Here is a 20,967-nt window from a genome sequence, read left to right on the forward strand (position 1 = left end):
CCAAACAGCCTCTTCCGTCTACAATAACCCTATTTGCAGTGGAAGCTAGCAGGCCCTAATTTCATAATTGTAGTGAGTCTAAATTTGCGTTTCGATGAGTCTAAACCGAAACCAGAGGCAGTAAAGTTAGAGTTACGGCGGTCGTGGGAGGGATACTCAGGGGGAAAGCATGTGCTGTTCTGCTCCTCGTAGATTCCTAGATTTGCCTTGTGCTGCGTTGGATATGGACGTGAGACGCCGCTGGAACTATGGAGCTATTACCAATGTATAAATGGGATTGTTTAAGAAGATATCAAGGTTTCAATTTGCGACTTGTGGACGTCGCAACGAGACGTTGCACGAGAGCCCGTTGAAGTAATGGATCTCGGGCACTCCTTGGAAGTTTCTGCGAGGATGCTGCACCGTCTGTTCGAATTCTGCAAAAAAGCAGGCATTACGTGCCAAATTAGTTTTTGGGGGGGAAAATTGTAGGGAGAGAAATCGAGAATTCTTAATTGCTGCTCGCGAAGCAGCGTGCAGCAATGTGCTTAGCTTGAGGGTAGCACAACCTGTATACCACAATTAGTACCCGTCAAGCGGTCCGCGCCATCCCAGTCAAACGAGCCACGCAGCAGAACGTCAAAATGTGCTTGCTTGCCATGACAAATTAGGCAGCGTAATCACCTGCAATCAACCTTTGTGTCGGACACAAATAACGTCAGCTGCGAGCAGACTAGGTAGCTCTATACGCAATCAAGTCACAGAGACTGATGAAGCGGCACTTCCTAGTACATGAATTTAAATTGTGTGTGTTCTATCGTTCTGCACTACTACTATGGGTGAAACTGCGCTCTGCAGCTACGGCCCGCATTGCGGAGTGATGATACTAAAGAGTTGCAAAATTGACTAAAAGAAAAAAGCAAGAGACTACCATTTTTCACGGACTGGGCAGTCATTTTGGGTTGCAAAGGCAGGAGTTTGAGCCTTGGCTGCACATGAAGACCATGCCAGGCAAATTAATGGGCCATACTGTGCGTAGGGAAATGCCCAGGCTGGTAGCATCCAATGAAGCGACTCTGCTAGTGTGTGTTTCCGTCTATATTATAGCAGAAGATGAGCCTGGAAGAGGTTTAATGCCCATGTGGCCCTCCATGAGGCCCGCCTACAAGTGTGTCGGCTGATGGTGTGCGCAGTGCTGCAATGCAGGGGAAAGCCACTTCAATTCAGCCGTGCAGACGTTTAATGCTTCCCTAGGTTTGACATTCATTTCTCAACATTGTATCTAGATGTAGACGGTCACTATGATGCATTTGACGGATAGGCAGCAACACCTTGCTGCAGGTTGGGATTCTCCCGACGAACTGAGCGCTCTCTGTTTTCAACTTCTTTGGGAAGAAAGCGGGCGCAGTTTACCTTTCAAGAACATCCTGCTCTGCCAATGCCAGTTTAGGTACAAGAGCTCTTAAGTCAGTTGAATTCATGGTTATCTCGGGGGTTCCACAGTTGTCCCTGCTTTTCCGTAACGTGGAGAGCCTTTCACAGAACCAGGATTGGCTCCGTTTTTGATTTCGTATCACCGTTTCCAGGTTCTGGAACTGGTCTGTGCTCAGTTTTTCTTCGTTACACAGTCGCCTACAGCATGCTGCAGCACGAGGATCCGGTTCAACTGCTGTGCGTTTGGCGTCCGTGAGCACACGGCAGCAGCGGGCCTTAACTACTGGCTCCACCTCTACTGCATTGGCGCTGCTAATACGGACGGCCCCGATGTAGCTAAAAAGGCAATGAGCAGCCAAGTTCACTGCAAATCTCAGGGGGCTGGCATGGCACCCACAACGGAAAACAAGTGGAAGAGTAATCCTGTACGTATCGGACTTTTGTGACCTATTTGCTCACGGGGAGCTATTATCCCTCAAGTAGCTGATATTTTTGCTTGAGCTTAATTAACATGAGAACACTTTTCTTGCTCTGACTGGATGCAGGCCGGTGACGTATCTTCCTTGGCAGGAGGCATCATTTGTGTGGAAAACGATGGTGGGCGATTGTGGCCACGAACACCCTGACAAACGGCTGAATAAAATTGTCATGCAGGATGTACGTCAATGCGTTGAAACCATCGTGAGGAGCTATCTGCAAGGGATCGTGAGGAACGCCACACGCGAGTGTAGCTTTTGAAGGGAGAAACATAGCATGCCCAGCCCGGCAGTGCTCAAAGGATACGCGGGCCTGTGAACACTGTCACCAGGCAGTGTGACAGTATACGTGGCTGTGCCGTACCTGCCAAAACGCGGATAACAGGCTACCGAAATCCGAGTCACTTCTGGAAAACGTTGGGAGAGAGGCGAGGAATCGAGCTTTGGAACCACAGGCGATCTTTGGCACCGCAGGGAGGCAAACAGGAAATCAACGTTCTGGAAACCAGACGCATCATACAGGAAATAAGTGGGCACCAGCAACAGCGCTTCACCGTATAGAAGCATCCACTAGCTGGGAGAATCGGCTCGAACACGATAGAAAAGGGGCAGAGGGGAGGGAACCAGATACCAACAAGAGCCTCCAGCCATGGAGATACGGGTACAATAAAAATATTCGGAAGAATATTAGAGTAACTAATGGATCAGAACAGGCGAAAGAAGACTCCAGTCAGCTCAACTTTCTTGGGAAGGCACGTACCGGTGAGTCCCTATCCTCACCATTCTGGTGCTGTTTAGGAAAAATGGGGAACCGTCCGGCGCTACAGTTTCTCTAAAAGTTTGCCCACCTCATATTAACTTGCCGACAGCCACTGTTAGTGTCTCTTGAATTGTAAAGCTTGAGTTCATTGTGTGAACTTACCCTCGCAGCAACGCTACGTGAACACTGCCTAGCCCTCTCACAGGGCAAGATACTCCACAATGCCTTGCCAATTTAGTTTGGTGTCCTCTCGGCAACCCCACGTCACAAAGTATTATTGGTCCATAGCTTTGTGGTTAGTCTACGCCCACCACATGCCACCGCCGCACTTGACTCTACTGGCCGTATCACATTATGTACGGGTGTCCAGGCCATATTGTGGATAAAAGAAGTCCCAAAGAATGGTTTTCTTAATCAGTGCCGCACAGATATTACACTGTATACTGAATTGCAAGCCTTCCAGCGCTCCACTAGGAAACAGGTACGCCGACAACCGCTTGCAGTAAATCATAATTGATGGGAACCAAACGCTCATGCAGTATTCTGTTGGAAGAATGAAAAGAATTCACAAAACTTTCGAAAGCAAGCAATCCACGGCAGGTGTCGCAGGACCTAAGCCCTTCCAATGTGCAGTAACGCAGCCCGGTTGGAGATGGTTGCGCTGTGTCACATGCTGACGAACTACATCACCAAATCCTGTTTCATTTTAGATCAACAGGCCTGTCGCTTAAGAGTAACTGAACAGATAGGCTCCTACGGGAAAGTATCGGCATCCAGAAACGCTGCGCAAAGTAGGTGCGGGCTGGGGCCCCCCACGAGAGATCGTGCGCAATGGTGGTTTGGTGGATCTATCTTTGTGACTCGAAGTTTCAGGCAGAGTTTGCTACAGCACAGGAGCTGCAATATTTGTGTTTGTCTCTTAAACTGTCAAGTTAACCAACGTGGCTCTGGTTTGAAGGAGAGACAAGGGCCTCATGGAACCGCCACGCTCTTTGCTGTTTCTCGTTGGGGCCCTTTAGGGTGGAGGACCCCAACTTTCATGAGGGCTTCTTTGACACCTTCAGCTCCTTTGTTCAAGCCATATTTGTAGCAGGCCTCTTCCCAGTTCCACGCATGTTCTCGTGAGGCCCGAGTGCTCTTCTTGAAGTTGCTTCTGGGTCCGAAGGCAGGCCCTTCGCCAATAGCGAGTCTTTTCTCGGTTTTGGATGTCGGAAAGAAGTTACTAATTCCAGATTCAATTCTTGAGCATCGTAGAAAAGACTTCAGCAAGAAATGTTCGGCTCCACTGCCTTAGCCACGAACACAAGCGGGGGCTTGTTCGGCTCGACTACCCAGACCCCTGGAGCGACGGGTGGGACTACAGGCCTCTTCGGCAGTGGGGGCCAAGCATCAGGAACGGCACCAGGAAACTCAACAGCAACAAACGCCTCCACAGGAGCCCCTTCAACGGGGGGACTGGGCTTGTTTGGGGGCGCTTCCGTGACCAACCCCAGTACCACGGGAGGGGGCCTCTTTGGAACTGCAGCAACCGCTGGCAACAAAACTTCTGGCGGAGGCTTGTTTGGAAAGCCTGCAGGCACAGGAGCCTCTGGTGGGGGCCTCTTTGGCAGTGGCACCTCCAACACAGCCACTGGCACAGGAGGAGGAGGCCTCTTTGGAGGCCTTGCTCCTGCTGCCGGAGCCTCCAGCAGCACTGCTGGGTCAAACCTAGGTGCGGTGGGTGGGGGAAGCCTCTTTGGCACAAATGCTGCTGGAGGTGCAGCAGCGCCTGCAGGGGCAAGTGGAGGCCTCTTCGGTGCAGCTAAGCCAGCAGCAGCAGCGCCCTCCACCGGGGGTCTCTTTGGCAGCAGCAGTACCACAGGGGGTGGACTTTTTGGCGGCAGCAGCAGCAACAGCACGGGGGGGCTATTCGGAAGCAGCAACACTGGAACGGGTCTCTTTGGCAGCAGCAGCAGCAGCAACGCCGGCGCAGGTGGCCTTTTGGGGAGCAGCAGCAGCGCCGCCGGCAGCAGTGCTGGCAGCTCAAAGGGAGTCAACATCAGCAGCGCTGCCTTTGCTAATGTAGACTGGCGTGCTGCTGCTTTGCTGCCGAGACAGCCCACTCTAGAGAGTTTGGGGAGAGTGCTGCCGCAGCTGCCCCAGGGGGCCCGAGAGGTGGAGGTACAGCTCAGGGAACAGGAGAGGCAACTGGAATCCTTGCAAGCTCAAACTCTTGCTTTGAAAAAGTGAGGCTTTCTTTCTCAGCTGCGCCTTGCTGGGCGGGCGCCCCGCACAGACCCAGAGTGCCCTCAGCCCGCATGCGTCAGTGCAAAGGAAATGGAATCTTTTTTTTAGTTTTTATTTTACTTTCAGGTCATTCGGGTCACTCGAGGGAGGCCTGGCGGCGGAGGCGGCGAGAGTGGCAGCCGCGGGCCATCGCATTTCAGTGACGAAACGGCAGACAAGTGCAGTGCAGCCTCTTCTGGAGAGGGACAAGGTAAGCCTGAAGAGTTTATGTAATTTGTTGTTTGGGCAGCTGGAGGCCTTGCGGGCTTCTGAAGGGTCCCCTGGGGCCAGTGAAAGACTGCTGTTGAGCCTGAGGAGGAGCTCCTTGAGCCTATTTGGATTTTCTAGAGCTGGCGTGTGCTATGTAGTCGTTGGTGCTGATATACAAGGGGAACGTCCGAAGAGTTTCTTTCAAATAAACACCCTCGGTGCACCTTCTCTCGCGCGTTCTTGTATTTTGTATTTTGCAGAGTTTCTGCTTGCAAGTTGAACAGTTGTACCAGCAACTCATGCAGAACCTCGCAGTCGCAGCTGCTGGAATGGGGGCGCAATCGGCTGACGCGCCTTGTGCACTGCCGCTCCAGGTGCGACTCCGGAGCCGCTGCTAATCAGCCAAATGGCTGTTTAGTGTACCTAGCAACCTCGCATAGGTAGTTACTGCCTAGCTAGCTAGTACCCAGCTAGGAACCTGGCATCACCGCTGTTCAAGGACTTTTAGTGGCCTCAGCAGCGCATGCATGTGTGGACAAATGACCCAGGGAGTTGCGATGAAACTGCGCAGCTCAGTTTTCAGGGTTTGAGGATCAGGAATTGAAGCCATGTTTGTCCGCATTTCTGCAGATACCCTGCGCTTTGTCCACACCCTGCATCCAGCAGCTCTTGCAGTATGTTGGGGCGGCACGAGAACGACTTTGTCTTCTTGAAGCTCAGCTGCAGGAGCTGCGGTGTGCCCAAGAGGGAGAGCCTGGCGATGGCGATGGGGGGCCTCTCTTTGACGGGAATGGCCAACAAGAGGCCTCACTGGCCTCTGGACGGGGCGCCTCTCCCAGAAGAGCAGATGGCGTCTTGATAGTCGAAATCGTCGCGGCCCAGCGAGACCTCTTACTAAATGCATCGAAGAGGGTACATAGGGCACTCGGCTATTCTGGGCTTCCCGATTTGCTCATGTCCTTGGCCCCCGTAACATTGTGTGCCACCCAGACCGTTGTTCAGTTCGGGGTTCTTACGTGCGCCTGAAAGATCTTTCATGTTCCTGCTGTGCTCCTGTGGTCCTTGTTGCCTGGATGCAGGCATTGGTACTGATTGAAGCAGTGCAGGAGGCGCAAGAAGCCCTCGAGCAAGCAGGCATAAAGCTGTTGCCAGCTAGCGAAGACGAGAAGACAGAAGACATGCAGCGCAGTCAGGGTAAAATAACTTCAGCTGTGGAGGGTCTTTACTGCAGGTCCTGCGTTTTCTTACTGCTACTAGTACTGCCGGCGCGTTCATCATGTGAAAAACGGCTACAGTGTTTTGTGTTCGGTTTTCAGGTGGGACGGCCCCAGGCTCCCTGTTGGGTGGTGCCAGTGCAATAGGAGACAAAGCGCCTCAAAGCGTAGGCGGAGGTCGACTGCTTGGAAGTAGTGGTTCTCTTTTCGGAAGCAGCCAGCAGCCAAGCACGAGCGCTGGAGGTGGCCTCTTTGGATCTGCGGGGGCCCCACAGGGAGGCGGTACGAGTCTTTTTGGGGGTGCCTCGGCAGGCGGGGTAGGGCTTTTCGGCACACAGAATACGGGCCAGCAACAGCAACAGGGCACCCCTAGCACCGGAGGCCTCTTTGGGACATCAAGTGGAGGGGGCCTCTTTGGTGCCTCGAACAATACGGCTGCTACGGGGGGTCAGACCGCAGCAGGAACCACAGCACCAGGCGGGGGCCTCTTTGGGACCTCCAGCACAGGGGGAGGAGGCCTCTTTGGCTCGGCAGCGGCAGGGGCCCCGTCCACAACAAACACTGCTGCTGGGGGAGGGGGTCTTTTCGGGGCCTCCACAGGCACGCAGGGCGGAGGTGGAGGTCTCTTTGGCAACATCCAGCAGCAGCAGCAACAACCTTCCACAGGGGGCCTCTTCGGGGCATCCACAGGGCAGCAGAATGCGCAAGGTGGGGGCCTTTTCGGTGGCTCATCCACAGGGCAGCAAAATGCAGGAGGTGGGGGTCTTTTTGGAACCTCTTCGGCGACTCCCGCTGCGGGCACGACAGGGGGCCTCTTTGGCAGCACAACACAGCAGACAAATACTTCAGGAGGGGGTTTATTCGGAGCCTCCACTAACAATCAGCAAGGAACTGCTGGGGGCCTCCTGGGGGCATCCACAGGCACACAAGGCAGTGGCCTTTTTGGGTCCTCTACAGGGACGCAGAATGCAGGAGGAGGGTTTTTCGGGGCCTCTACTGCCAATCAGGGGACTGGAGGCCTCTTTGGGGCAAACAAGGGTGCCCAGACTGGCGGGGGTCTCTTTGGCAGCACACAGCAGCCGGCTGCTGGGGGAGGCCTTTTTGGCGCCAAGAAATGAAGGCGTCAACTCGTACCGCAGCTTAGTGGGATGCTATCTACTTTCCAGCTCCTCTCTATGAACATTGCTAGGTGGATGCTACAATGTTGGGGTCTTCTTCCTCTACATAGGCAACGAAGGAGGAGTGCTCCTTATTTGCTTCTGTGGACCATCTGTCAAGGGCTCTTTCGGGGTTGTGCTGGCGGGCTGTTTGCAGCAGGCTGTACTCTTTGTTTGGTTTCTGGGCCTTCTGTATCTGCTTCAAAGTGCCTATTATGTTTCTTGCTCTTCTCCCGCGCTTTATGCGTGCTGCAGTGGGCAGGTCGCCTTACCCCCAGACAGCCTGTCATATATGTGCCTCAGCAATGTATCCCCGGGGCTCCAATTTTCAGGAGCCGAAGAAGGCAAGGTTGCTGCGCTCAGCGCAGCCTCAAAGATGCGTGACTTCACCCAAATTTTTATAGTGTTGAGGTGTTGGTGAAACCCGTTGTGTGCATTTTGCCCGGCCTCATTAGCAACGTCAATTTAAAAGCTGGTTGCGTGACAACAATTTTGCTTTTTTGTCTGCACTTGTATCACGATTTGTGCCTCCGTTAACCGCTAGGCGCACTGAGGACCCGCAGATGGAGCGCGTTTTTTGGGACTTGAAATAGATGGCCTTCAAAAAGTTTCGGAGTTAGTGGGGAGGGCAGAGCCCTTGGGGAACATACGGAGGCGGAAAGGCCTCCGCCATGTCCCCAAGCCTCAGGCCACATTGGAAAGAGAACGGTATTGTTCAGCAGCACATTGCATCTGCCGCTAGGTTTCCTACGGTAGCCACGGCCCTTATCGCCGTAGTTTCTTTTATGGGCAGCGCCCTCTATTTAGCCAGTAGTGCGTCACGAAACTCCCGAACAGCACCCAATGACGACACCTGAGCCGGCCACAGCAGCAGCGCTGTAGTCAAGCGTGCATAGCGGAGCACCTAATGCTGACACAGTGCAGCACTGGTGAGTTTGCGGCTCTCCACAAATCGCGTGGGGGCCTTTACAGGCAAAGTAGGCGGAAGAGAGGAAACGGACAGTTTCCTTCTGGAGGCCTCGCCGGCAACGCAGGGCCTCGCAAATTTGTCTAACAGGCTACGGTGTCCCATTGTTCTAGACGATTAACATGTCGCTACTGTATCTTTGCTCCCCGCAGCAAGTAAGCAATCTGTGAAAACGATATACGGCTGGCGGCCCTTCTACAAACTGATTGAGCCTAGGCACTAGACAGTCCCGGCTCCTAAGCTGTGCCGCCAGCTAACATATGTTACACTTGAAGGCGTGCTGTCGACGGTGTGTATTGCCCACAAGTGTGCGTGCACTCGCACGTACGCGCCCGTCAGCAGAGAAAGGCTGCATAGCTGATCTTCCGGATGTCCATACGGGATCTGATGACTCGCCGCGCTGATAAATGCTCAGGATACGAGTTGGGGCTTCCATCTGAGAGAGCGCCGTCGCTCGAGCACACAGTGGACACTGCAGAGTCGCTCCTCCGCAGCCGGCTGTCAGCCTTGGCTGTGCTTGGGCCTTTCGGAGGACTCCCAAGGCCTGAGAGCCGGCCGAAGAGCGTCGGGAGAAACGCAGCCACCGCCATGGTCTGTTCTTCTACGAGTTCCGTGTCAACATCTGCCATCCCGTAGTCAGCGCCCGCGGCCGTGGGGTCCATGGCTGCTGCGCCCATGATGGCGGCGGCGCCACCCAGCACGGGCGAGTTGTCCAGCACGCTCCCGAAGATGTTGTAGCCCGCTTGCTGCGACACACTCTGCAGCAGGCCCTGATCTTCAGAACCTTCCATACCCAGGGCCCCTTGCATCAGCCCCTTTAGAATAGTAGACCCTTTGGACGGGCCCGCCGCCACCTCCTCAACTGCTGCAGCTTCCGCCCCGGGGTCGGCGGAGAGCCCCATGTCGCCGCCAGTTAAGTTCCCGCCTGCGGCTGACGGGTCCACGACAGAAGCTCCCATGTCTCCGGGCGGAACAGCTGTGGCAACGTCGGCGGCGTGGTCTGCTGCTGCTGCTGCTGCTGCTGCTGTCCCGGTGTGGGCTGCTGTAGTTGCTGTAGTGGCTGTGTGGGAAGTGCCCGTGAACGAGGCGGCCGTAGCTGCAGAGCCGGCGTCAGCAGGTCCCTGGTGGACTTGCAGAAACCCAGCCTTGGAAGAAGGCCCCAGAGAGCCTGGCATCACTTCTTCTTCTCCGTAGTATCCACCTTCCCCATTGCCGTAGTCCCCGGAATATGAATGGTCATTGGTGGAGGGAAAGCCGCTGTTTCCCCCGCCTCCACCTCCGCGCGCACCTTCTGTGTGGTGCGACTGGTGGTGGCGGTGATGGGGTCCGCTGCTGCTGCTTTGTGAATGCCCGGACTCATGTTCTTTGTGGCTGCCGCCGCCGCTTCCTTTGCCTTCTGCATGCTTTGCATGCGCTGCTTCTCCCCCTTTGGATCCCGCGCTCTTTTCGCCTCCCTTTGCTGCTTTGCCGCCCGCCGACGTTTTGTGCGCCTTCGCCGCCGCCTTGCTGCCCTTAGCCGCAGAACTGGAGCCCGAAGCTCCCCCCGGCTTGACCTTCGCCACAGCTGCTTTCTTCTTGGCCAGACAGACCTTCTGTGAGGTCTTCAACATTGCTGTTTGCACTCCCGCGGGGCCCGCGGCTGCCTTGGCAGCGGCGCCGCCTGCGTTGCCCTTGGCCAGAAGTGTCGCCGCTCCTTTCGATGCAGTAGCCGCAGACCCAGTCAAAGCCCCCGCCGAAGGTGCTTTGGCTGCTAGTGCAGAGGTTCCTGCTGCTGCTGCTTGCGTTGCTGCGTCTCCCCCGCCGTGAGCAAGGAAGGAGCTCGCCGCAGGGGCAGCAGCTGCTGCTGCTGCCTTTCCAGCCTTCACAGAAAGCAGCGCAGAGCCCATCCCTTTGCCTAGGGGCGCAGCCCCTGTGGTAATGAAGGTTGCCGGGTCCACAGCGGACCCAGCTGCCTTGGCCCCCAGGGCCGCCAACACCGTCCCCATGGCCAGCACGTGGTGGGGCATCTTAGCTGTGTGTTGGTGTACCAGATTTGAATTTGAATTTCACTTAAGATTCCTCGAATGGACAGACTGCAGGGCCGCGCAGCCAGTAAAGGTACATACAGCAAACCGAACTAAAACGACAACACAAGCACCCGAAGTGCCTCCTTACCATCAAACCCCGCAGCGTATCCGCTTGCGGAAAAGCCAACTGTCATTAAATGATCTTTACTTGATGCATCAGCAAACTGGACAGCTAGCCCAAAGCCACACACAGGACCGCCCTCAACCCAACGCAAGGATACGGGGGTTGGCGTAGGCCTGGGCACTTCACGGGGTGAACCTCCTACGCACAGAAGCTCTCTGTACAAATTAAAATACTACTTAAGGTACTTTCATGCTGTGATGGCAAACAAGCCAAAGCCGTCAAGGCCTCCATGCGTGCTGAGGCACAGTGCCAGGCCTCGGTCGGGGCTGGCCGTGGGTCTTCTTGTAACACAGCGCCGTGGGGTGGTTAATGTGGAGTTCTCTTTGATCACAGATCAAACATGTTACCGTTCTGAGGTGTTAAGACACTCATTGGGGTTATGGTGGTGATATGCCGACTGGGTAAGAAAACGAAATCTGGCCAGGCGCCCAACCGAGGCTCGTGCAGTACCAGCCACAGTAATGGTCAAGTCCCTCTTGCTATAAATATAGTACTAGAGACCTTTTAGGCTTTTTCAGGAGAGAATGACAAAAAATGTGGCTCCCTAAGGGTACAAGGGCTCTCTCACCAGACTCCAGAACGTGGGAATCGTGCCTAGCAGCAGCTAAAGGCAACAGCATCACTGGTCACCTGTGTACGAAGATTGTTTCTCGAGGTGCCTTTAAGATGGTCTCTTATTTCGGACTTCATATGCGAATGTATATGGCCTCTGACTGTAAACTAAAAGTTTAGCTCGAATGCGCCGAGAGCGCCATTGAGAGTCAGCTTTAGGGCTCTGTGAGGTTGTTAAACCTTTCATTGAGCCAAAGCCACACTTGATCTTACGTAGATTTTTTTTTGCCGGGTAACCTACACTGAGTAGGATCCCACCGACTCCGTACATATACGTAAGGGGGTTAACTGAGGAGCGGGAAATTCTGCAGAGGACCAAAGTAGACCTACGGTCTTTCCACAAAACCTGACCCCCCGGTGTGCACAGAGGAGTTTCTGGCTGCAAAATCAGTGCCAGCCCGTAGCTGTTACCCTCGCTGTACAGCTCGTAGTGTCTAGCCGCTGTCTGAGCCCTGTCTGTGTAGCCTTTGCGATTAGTCTGTCTGAGCTTTCTTTGCCCCCCGGCCGAGATCCGCTACACATTTTGCACAGCTAGAACCAGTGGAATGCCGACGTATGAGTGCGGTGGTCACATCATAGTCCACCGCTCAAGGTGGCCGGGCAGAGCGCGGCACAGGTAACACTTACGGAAGAGTAAAAGGCGCTTGAGCGAAATTCCAGAGAATTACAGCCTAGGTCAGGAATGATTTACTCTGGTTCCACTTTTAATGATGTGCTACTTCTTCATTTCAAGTCGTACATAAATACAATTATCGTCTCAATCACATCAATGAAGGAACAAGGTAACAGCATGTAAGGTTTAAATCTACTTAAGGTTTCGCAGGGGGAACGCGTTCAAGTTACTGCGAGTGAAACTGGAAGCTTCAGCACCCTACTGCTTCCTAAGCATTGTTTCTAGGCGTCCTTAACCTTTTATATATTGTGGGTGCCGTCATGCGCAGATATTGACTACTTGAATGTTGGCGATTCTCGCCAACTAAGATGCATTGCCTTGGCAGCAGCAGTCGCCATCCCTGCCTGCAAAGAAGCCTATCAGCATTTCTGAGGAAGTGCTAGTTTCAAGCAAGTATGGCAACCCCGTAAGCGCCAGGTTCGTAGGATTTTGCCTCGACAGTATTGCCCCGCCGGGCAGCACCTTTTTGAATCCCCAAAAAGGCGTTTTCAATCGTTCTGAAGGGCCTGTTCTTCTCCTAGCCCTGCATATAAAGCAGAACAAACTTGGCCTTAGCCTCACACCCATCAAAAGCTTACCTAGTTGCAATAGTACCTTATGGATACCCCAGGAAGCCAAGCTTGAGTTGTTATTGATGCTAGTCTTGTGAGGCTAAAATACGGAAAGCGAAGACCATCAATGGTGTGACGCGCACCATGATTCGAACTTAAAGCATGAAGTTTCAGTCTTCACTAGGGCAAAGACCATAGGTGAAGGCAACCAGGGCTACTGCTACCTGACCACCCGCCTAATCGCCCTTCAAGATGTAACTTAGTGTGAAGGCACTCCGCAGGACAAGAAGTAGCCATGTCTTGACCTGCTTACGTATATCACCACGAGTTTCGGAAAGGAGATCGACCACTGGAAAGCTACTAATTGCTAGTTCTTTCTGAAGGCTCTGAGGAGCATGTGCCATCCCCCTTTCTTCTTTTCGCTGAAGGAAGAGTTTTCTGTAATGGAGTGTTAAGGCGCTGAAATAGCTCTCTCACACCTGCACCCCAGTGATTCGCTTGCTCTTCGAAAGCCACCTGCTATACTCCCTCTCGTGGAAGCTAAACTAAGAATAGTAAATAGAGCCCCTATGGTCCTGCGGAGAAAAAGGTTCCTGCTGACCTAAGAAAGCTGCGGCAGAAAATGCGTGCACTGGAAAAGCTGCTGGTATTTTGAGAGAAGTACAGCAACCTTTTCTTGCGGCGAATTGTGTTCAACTTTGGTTTTGCTGGGATCGTAACCCACGGAACGGCAGAGTGGAACCCGGAAGAGAAATCCTAGAAGACCCAACGAAGAGACTTTGAAAGAGTACTATGAAAGGAATTTCTAAAAAAAAGAACCCGAAAGGAAACTCTGAAATGAGACGCCAAAGGAAAACCCAGGAACGAGACCCTGATACAACTGCGAGGCCTCTTTTCTAGGGAAACCAACGCATGTGAACAACCTAGCCCTACTTTTTCTCACTATAATGTAATGCAATTAAGTCATTGAGAAGAGTGATTCACCAAAGGCGTGCTCGGTTAGTAGTAGCCTTTCAGTAAGGCTTTTGGTTTGAAGCCAAAATCTGCACACTCAGTGCATCTCTTCACTAGCGACGTCGATGAAGGCCCTGGATATCGCATTCACTACGAAGGAAAACACAAAATGTATTAAGAGGCAATTAATTTCAGCTGGTTACAGCTACAAATGAGAAGACAAGACCCACCTACGTGCATGCAAGCAGGAGATAGGCTGGCTTTTGGGGGCCACCGCCTGCGGGGTCCTGCAGCGCAGAGCCCCGCACACTGCAGCCTGCAGCTAATCGAAGTTCACCTCAAGAATGGCGACGCAAGGGCTCTGACATTTGTGCTTCCCCGTCGTACGTCATAATGCAGATTTTCGTGCGTTCATATGCGGGGGAATCCGTGCCTGTCGAGGTGTCCGCCACCTCGACGGTGCTCGAGCTCAAGCAGCACCTGGAGGCGCGATTAGGTACGTTGCTGCAGGTTTTCCGCGAAATTTTTGCATATTTTTAGCCCGTTTCATTGTTTTCAGCATTGCGGGGGACTTTAGGGGCAGCGGAAGCTGACCACTGGCCGAGATTGCACTGCTGCAGCTATCATGTGGGTGAGAGCAACGGCTTTGCCTCTCAACAAAGTGCGGAGGCCATTCAAACTCTCGCCTCCTTTGGGCAAAACGTGGCGGGTTATTGCTTCCAAAATTGCCCTCTCGGAGTATTAGAGCGCATACATAGGCTTCCTGCCTATGGGCGCAGGGCTGGCGAAGCCCCGCAGCACCTTTTGTCTGTCTGCCGGCATTTGTTGCCTTTGGTGCTCTTTATGCGGGCAGTGAAGGTGTTACTGGCATGAGGCTTTTGTCTGGTGCTGGCGCTGAAAGGGCGCTAGTTGAGGCATTTCTTGGAAATGTCGATCGCTAGCCTACACTTGCGGGTGTACATGAACAAATGCGAATTAAAATTTTGTGTGGTTGAGAATGTCTTCTGTTTGTCCTGCAGGTGTTGCTGCGTCATTGCAGCGTCTTTTCTTCGGCGTTTCAGCCGTAGATGACGCTTGTACTCTGGAGGAGGCTGGTGTTGAAGAGGTGCGTCGTTTTCTTTCGAATACAGTAACAACGGCAATTATGGATGAGAGTTGTTGCCATTTACGCAGTATTCCTTTTCTGTTATGATAGTGGTTGCTATATACGGATAGTTCCATGTAGTTCATGTTTGCTTGACAGCCCAAAGCAGTTGCTCTTCCGGCGTTTCCTTCTGATGACATATCAGATAGGGACATCTGACAATGAGGAGTCTTTCATTTCGCTAGCTTGTCTGAGATAAGGACAAGCGCCGGAACCTGCGAGCATTTGCAGTCTGCAGTGGACATCTTGTGGCTTTATTTGGTCGAGAGAAGTGGCTGTGCGTTATTTATGTTTGGGCTTCAGCGCGAGTTATATAGGTCTCAGAGTTCCATTGCCTTTCACCGGTTTCGGCATTTCCTTTTGTTGATGACATTCTAGATAGGGACATCTGACAATGAGGAGTCTTTCATTTCGCTAGTTTGTCTGAAAAAGGACTTTGCCGAAACCATCCAGTGTTTTCTACCTGTAGTTCGTGAAACTGAATGCGCATGCGTTCACTTCACGTCATAATGGGTTTGCCATGAATTTGGCAGTACAGCTATATTCGCCGTTGTGCACTATGGCTTGCATCCCACAATGGTTTGTTGTGACATTTCATAATGAATTATTTGTGGAGTTGGCGGTCAGCTTATATCCGCTGTTTGGGTATGAGTTGTGAACAGGAGGCGACTCTGTTTCAAAGCCTAGAGCTGCTCGGGGCTGGCAAGAAGCGCAAGAGAAAGACCTACACGAAGCCCAAGAAGCAGAAGCACAAGAACAAGAAAGTCAAGCTTGCTGTGCTGAAGTTCTACAAAGTTGACGACAACAACAAAGTGACCCGACTGCGCAAGGAGTGCCCCTCGAAGACCTGCGGGAGCGGCGTGTTCATGGCGCAGCACGAAAACCGCAACTACTGCGGCCGCTGCGGGGTCACTTACATTCTCAACGCCGGCGGTGACCAGTAAACGGGCCATGCGCCTCAGTTTCCAGGGTTGCATGCAAGACTGAACTCAGTCTTGTGAGCCCTTCAGTCAGCTGGGCGGCCTCGAGAGAGCCTCAGCAGACTTCGCTGGGGAGAACGCTGCCTTATTTAACGTTTCTTTGTTTCACGGTGCACGCCGGAAGACAGTTACTTTGGTTTCCACGTTAGAGTGTTGGCAGTTTGCTGCAGGGCAGCAGCGAGCAGAGTAGTTGGCACTTTGCACGAAACGAGCAGCAGCAGTTACAGTGCCGCGTGCAGTTCCCATAGTGCTGTGAGGTAAAATAGCTGTAGTTTGCCGCAGCGGCTGCAGTTCGAAACAGAGAGGAATTGCACTGGAGGCTTTCCTAGTGGAAAGATGAACTGCTGCCGGTGGCCAGGCCAACCCTCAGTTCACCGTCATCCCTAGATGGCTGAGCCATTCGGAGGAGATCGCTGGAAGCTCTCCCGGAGCGCGACGCATGCAGTTCCACTTTTGTTGACTCCAAAAGGACATATTCTGCATACTTTACACAAACAACACAGATAAAGTTGCATTTAAAGAGAGTTGCGCGTTGCGGGGCCCCACAGGCTCCCCTGGTGTCGGCCCTGGCCCCCGCAAACATTGCTCGGTGCGGCTGGCATTTTAATCTTAAAATAAACATTTTTTTAAAATAGGAAATGATAAAGAGGCGGCTGTCTCCACAGGTGTTCGCAGCGGCTGCGCCGCTGCGAGCGCTGCGTCCGACAAAGCAGCGAACGCCAGCGCCTTGCATTCGTTGCTGTGTTCCCTCTTTTTTGAAAGATGTCTTGCCTCAGCAACACAAGGAATATGGAATGGGGTTCAGGCAAACAGGCTTTGTGGCCCGAGCCCGGCAGTTTGAGTACGGCAAGCTGCAGACCTGCGGAATGGCGACTGTCTTGAGGGCTGCAGAGGCCAATGAAGTTCAAACAGACCCCAGAAAGGGACCACCCAACGCCCTGGAGCTTGTGAAAAAGCTGAGGGAAAGGACAGCGAGCAGCGTAAGACTTTGCAAGCAGGCGCTCCAGGCTAGCAACTGGGTAAGCACCACTGCCCGGCATTCCCTGCATAGCCTGTTGGCCCCTGCCTCGCGGCGCTGCAGCTTGAACATGAATCACAAGTCCTTCTTTGACCCTGGACTTTGCTGATGAGCTTGTGCATGCATTGCTTCTGGCTCTTGCTGCAGGACGAGGAGGCGGCAGTTTTGTATCTACGCAAGAGCGGCGTCGCGCAGGCGGCGAAGACAGCCCACCGAAAGGCTTGCGAAGGGTTGGTTTCTGTTTTCGGTTCTGTGCAAGAAAACAGCTGGAGTGCAGTCGCGCTGAACTGCGAAACGGATTTCGTTCAAAGAACCCCCCAATTCGTGGCTTTTTCTCGGGCTCTGGCCGAGCACTATGCACACTTGTCAGCGCAAAGCGCAGAAACTCCGGCTCTCGAGCAGCTGCGGAGTTCAGAGGCTTCAGAAAGCCTTTCTTCCTCCGTCCGCAGCGGCGGCGGGGGCCCCGGAGGCTCTGTTGGCGAACTCTTGACGGAGCTGGCGGCGAAGTTCGGAGAGAAAGTTGAAGTGAGTGCTGCAGCGCACTTCCAGGGAAACTTGAATTCCTGTGTCAATGCTTATGTCCACGGGGAAGTGGCTCCCGGCGTGGGCCGGGCTGCTGCAGTGGTTGAGCTTTGCTGGGCTGTGGAGGGTGTCCCAGCAGCAGCGCAGACTGCGACTTTGCGCGACCGCCTGTTCAAGTTTGCAAAGCTTCTGGCGATGCAGGCTGTTGCAACTCAGCCGAAGTTTCTTTCTGCGGATTCCATTCCAGCTTCTGTCACTGAGAAGGAGCACACAGCCGCTGCGGAAGCCGCCGCCAAAAGTGCAAATGAGGCCGCCACTCCAGAGGCCAAGACTGCGGTGCCTTCAAATGTTTCGCAGCAGCTGCAGCACTGTCTGCAGGATCACTGCTTTCTGACGCAAGAGTTTCTGATGATGGCTCAGGCCCGCAAGTGTGTTCTAGCCGAGATGGCGGCAGCGCCAAAATCCACAACTGATGCAAATGATGCCCCTTTGACTGTGGCAGACGCCGTGCAACTTGTTGCGAAAAAGCTGGGCTGCAGCTTAAGCGTAGCGCGCATGCAGCTGGTCACTGTTGGGGGTGAATAGACAGCCTTTTGGGTCTATTTGGGGCCCACTATTCAAGTTTAAGGAGCTCTTGTTTGTAGACGCTGTAAACGCTACTCAAGAACTCAGAGCCGTTCGGTCTTTTGAACGACAACACACCACAAATAGTACACCGAAACTCATTCCCAATTGTGCATCACATCGGAAGCTTGTCTTTCCGATGATGTGCAGATCACCCGTTTCGCTGCTTCTTCCGGCGCGCTGCCTCATCTCTTGAATTGATATTTTAAGGAATATGTGAATACGAACATACCTTAATAGGCTTTTGTGTGATACAACTACAGCGCGAGGCCACTGTTGACATTGGCTTTCGGTTGAGCCGAAGTTAGGTGCTGAAGTGGCGACAGGCGGTGTGCTACGCACTACTCTAATTGGTACTTTCAGAAACTGACCCATAAGCCACATGGCTATCCCAGTTGTTGACTTCACCAGCGTGCAGCAAGGCACCGTGATAAAGCCACTGAAGCTGCAAATGAGAGCTTGGAGGTTCCGGGGAAGCCGCGGAACGCGTCCAAACTCTTACATTACCAATAACGTTTTTATAATTGGTATTTCCAGAAATTGAAACACAGATTTCATGCTCCTTGTGGCGCGAGCGGCGCGTTCGCCAAGGCGCGCCGCGCCGAGACAAGGCGAAGCTCGCGAGCCAGAGACGCAGAAGCATCGGTTTCCCAGCACGCAGCAGCGTTGGGCTCACAGCCGTTGAAGGAAAGTGAGTTGTGTGAAACTTTTTTTTAAATTAACTTTTGTATGCCTCTTTGTTGTGGCAATGAAAGCAACGCAGACGGGAGTTTCCACAAGGTGACCAGTGGTCAGCGTGGTCAATGGATGCACAAAGACGCGGGAGCAGAGTGTGCCAATGTGCTAGGCGGCTGGCAAAGCCGTAAGCTTGTGGGGTGTTGCGGTGCCACCCAGAAGCACACTGTCGGAAGGAGTAACACATTGAAGCCAATAGGATTTGAGGCCCGTAGTATTTAATATTACGGGCTTCACCAGTTCTCGGGATTCCGAGTCACTTCAGCAAACGATAGAGGTCACGAATACATGAACTGTACAATGGTGGCCGTGGCTGGAGAAGATGAATGGTTGGAGTTGCCCGCGTTGAACATCGCAGTGCTTCTAAACTCACTTATAAGCTCACAAACAAATAGCCAAGAGAGCTATACAGGGAAGATCGGCTGGTATCGGGCGGCGCTGGTCAGTGAGATTGTCGACGGCAGGACCGTTCGCTGCATGCCAATAAGCTCTGCTGCAGATTTTTCAGCACTAATGGACGAGGATGAAGCCGCTAAAGTGCCGCCAGTGACCACTGCGTTGAGGGTCCCGTCGATGGTCTATGTTAATATGAAGGAGCCGCCGCAGAGCTGCATCAAATGCGCTATTGGTAAACGTCGCCAGGAGCAACAGCTCTTTCAGCTGACAGGCATAGAAACCCCGCGCGTCGATTTTGATGAGGCGCATTTGGCGGACCCTGGCCGTTGCTCCTCAACGAGGGCTTACGGAAGCCAACACATGGACTTGGAAGCGGAACCAATGGGTACTGCATCTGCTGCCTCGCTGTCAGACCTAGTATTGGGCAGGGTGGTGCTGCTGCAGATAGACAGTATAGACGGCGATGAAGGCTGGCACGGCAGGATGCTGTTGCCTGCCGTTTGTAACTCTCAAGTCGAGGGGGAGGACAAAGTTGAAAAGCTGTACAAACTTCTGGCGAGCAAGGCGATGGCGTGGGAAGAGGCGCTTAATGGAGAACTGGAGGATTTGCCCGAATCTGAAAGCGAATGGGACCGTGTGGAAGCAATAGCGCGACTGATCATGGAACGGCGAGATGCAGAGGGAGTGGAGGACATCTTGACGTTCTTTTTTGGAACAGTTTTCGACTGCTCCGTCTGTCCTCCTACAATGGCTGTCACGGACGTGGCATATGTCATGCTGTTTCGCGGGCTTGCGTGGGTGGATGCGCGGAGCCTATTCAGGTTTTCCGAAGAAAACCGAGGCGAGTCGGTGCAACATATGCTGGCTGTGCAAGAAGGAGCCGAGACGCAGCGCCGAGGGTTGTGGAGTCTTCCCTTCGACTTGTTTGAAAAGTTGCCTGTACCTGACCGTCGCCGCTTCAGTGGAGAGCGAAGTGACTTTCCAGCGTTGCTGATTGCGCAGCTGCTTAACCATGCACAGGCCCTTGAGGGGGAGGCGAGGAAGCATAAGAATCGAAGAATTCAGCAACGCTTTTTCGCAGCTTTAGTTGTTAGGGTTGTTGACGGTGACACTGTTCGTTTGGTTCCGGTTCTTTCAGACGAGGCTGTTAGACTACATGTTGATCCTGCAGAGAGACTGATGATGACGAAAGTCAAGGGGGCGATGAGCGTATCCACAAGATGGATTATGGATTGTCCTTATTGCCCAGAAGTGGAGTTGAGTTCTTGGTCGAGTGAAGAGAAGAGTGAGGAGAACATGTCGATGGATAGCCGCTCCATTCTTACACAAGTTTATGGTATCGATGCACCCGAAATACGTGTTGGTGGAATCAGGCAACGCTATGCAGGTCGCTCAAAACACAGACGGGCAGAAGATTATGGCAGTTTTTATTTGGATAGTGGTGGACAGCCACTTGGAGTAGCGGCCACGCGAGCCCTCGCAGAGTTAGTATTGGGGCGCGTGGTCCTTGTGAAGAACTTGGGGGACGATTGCCACAATCGACTAGTGGGGCGAATCTTCGTTCCTGCAGTGTCTGACGTTCTGATAGATAAGAGGAAGAAATATAAGAAGTTCTTCGCCGCATTGCTTTCTAGAATGCGTGCACAGGGGCTCGTGAAGGGTCCTCTGGCCCCTGGAGTCAAAGGTGTAGTGGAGGCCGTAAAGAAGCTATCTAGGGAGGAGGTAAAGGGCCTGGACCTGCAGTCCACAATTCTACAATGCCTGCAAGAAATACGGCTGGACACTATCAGTGGTCTGGTGGATGCAAGTGAGGAACTGCTTCGGAGGGGACTGGCTATTGTATACAAGGGATGGAATGTCAAGTATGATGGAGACACGCAAAAAGAACGCCTTAATCATTTGGAGAGTACCGCCGAAAGAAGGCTTTGTGGGCGATGGGGCTTACCAGAATATTGTCGAGTTGACCCGAAGGATTTCCGCAGGGAACACGGGAGGAACCGTGGAGGAAAGCCTCGAGCAAACCGCGGACATTGCACAGATGCGCTTTTGGGGATTAAGGAAGCTGTCAGCATTCCTGAAAGGAAATCTGAGACTGCAGGTACTTAG

At 53.1% G+C, this 20,967-nt stretch overlaps 6 protein-coding genes across 6 annotated transcripts; 5 read left to right on the forward strand and 1 right to left on the reverse strand.

The window, feature by feature from the left end:
* Nucleotides 1-3,921: 3,921 nt before the first annotated feature.
* ENH_00031670 (hypothetical protein, conserved) lies at nt 3,922-7,456 on the forward strand (the record flags this gene model as incomplete). The annotated part of the gene is made up of 6 exons (XM_013580094.1): nt 3,922-4,874; nt 5,002-5,125; nt 5,385-5,498; nt 5,755-6,036; nt 6,204-6,318; nt 6,441-7,456. The coding sequence occupies 6 exons, from the start codon at nt 3,922-3,924 to the stop codon at nt 7,454-7,456; spliced, it is 2,604 nt and encodes an 867-aa protein (XP_013435548.1).
* Nucleotides 7,457-8,797: 1,341 nt separating this feature from the next.
* On the reverse strand, nt 8,798-10,468 carry ENH_00031680 (hypothetical protein, conserved; the record flags this gene model as incomplete). Its single annotated transcript, XM_013580095.1, has 1 exon — nt 8,798-10,468. One exon carries the CDS (start codon nt 10,466-10,468, stop codon nt 8,798-8,800), a length of 1,671 nt encoding a protein of 556 aa, XP_013435549.1.
* Nucleotides 10,469-13,835: 3,367 nt separating this feature from the next.
* ENH_00031690 (ubiquitin / ribosomal protein S27a fusion protein, putative) lies at nt 13,836-15,530 on the forward strand (the record flags this gene model as incomplete). The annotated part of the gene is made up of 3 exons (XM_013580096.1): nt 13,836-13,938; nt 14,462-14,547; nt 15,249-15,530. 3 exons carry the CDS (start codon nt 13,836-13,838, stop codon nt 15,528-15,530), a joined length of 471 nt encoding a protein of 156 aa, XP_013435550.1.
* Nucleotides 15,531-16,204: 674 nt separating this feature from the next.
* ENH_00031700 (elongation factor ts, putative) lies at nt 16,205-17,691 on the forward strand (the record flags this gene model as incomplete). Its single annotated transcript, XM_013580097.1, has 2 exons — nt 16,205-16,585; nt 16,732-17,691. The coding sequence occupies 2 exons, from the start codon at nt 16,205-16,207 to the stop codon at nt 17,689-17,691; spliced, it is 1,341 nt and encodes a 446-aa protein (XP_013435551.1).
* Nucleotides 17,692-18,112: 421 nt separating this feature from the next.
* Nucleotides 18,113-18,274, forward strand: ENH_00031710 (hypothetical protein; the record flags this gene model as incomplete). Its single annotated transcript, XM_013580098.1, has 1 exon — nt 18,113-18,274. One exon carries the CDS (start codon nt 18,113-18,115, stop codon nt 18,272-18,274), a length of 162 nt encoding a protein of 53 aa, XP_013435552.1.
* Nucleotides 18,275-18,765: 491 nt separating this feature from the next.
* Nucleotides 18,766-20,967, forward strand: ENH_00031720 (hypothetical protein, conserved; the record flags this gene model as incomplete). Its single annotated transcript, XM_013580099.1, has 1 exon — nt 18,766-20,967. One exon carries the CDS (start codon nt 18,766-18,768, stop codon nt 20,965-20,967), a length of 2,202 nt encoding a protein of 733 aa, XP_013435553.1.

Source organism: Eimeria necatrix, genomic scaffold (assembly GCF_000499385.1).
Source record: "Eimeria necatrix Houghton genomic scaffold, Enh_scaff22, whole genome shotgun sequence".
Taxonomy (NCBI): domain Eukaryota; phylum Apicomplexa; class Conoidasida; order Eucoccidiorida; family Eimeriidae; genus Eimeria; species Eimeria necatrix.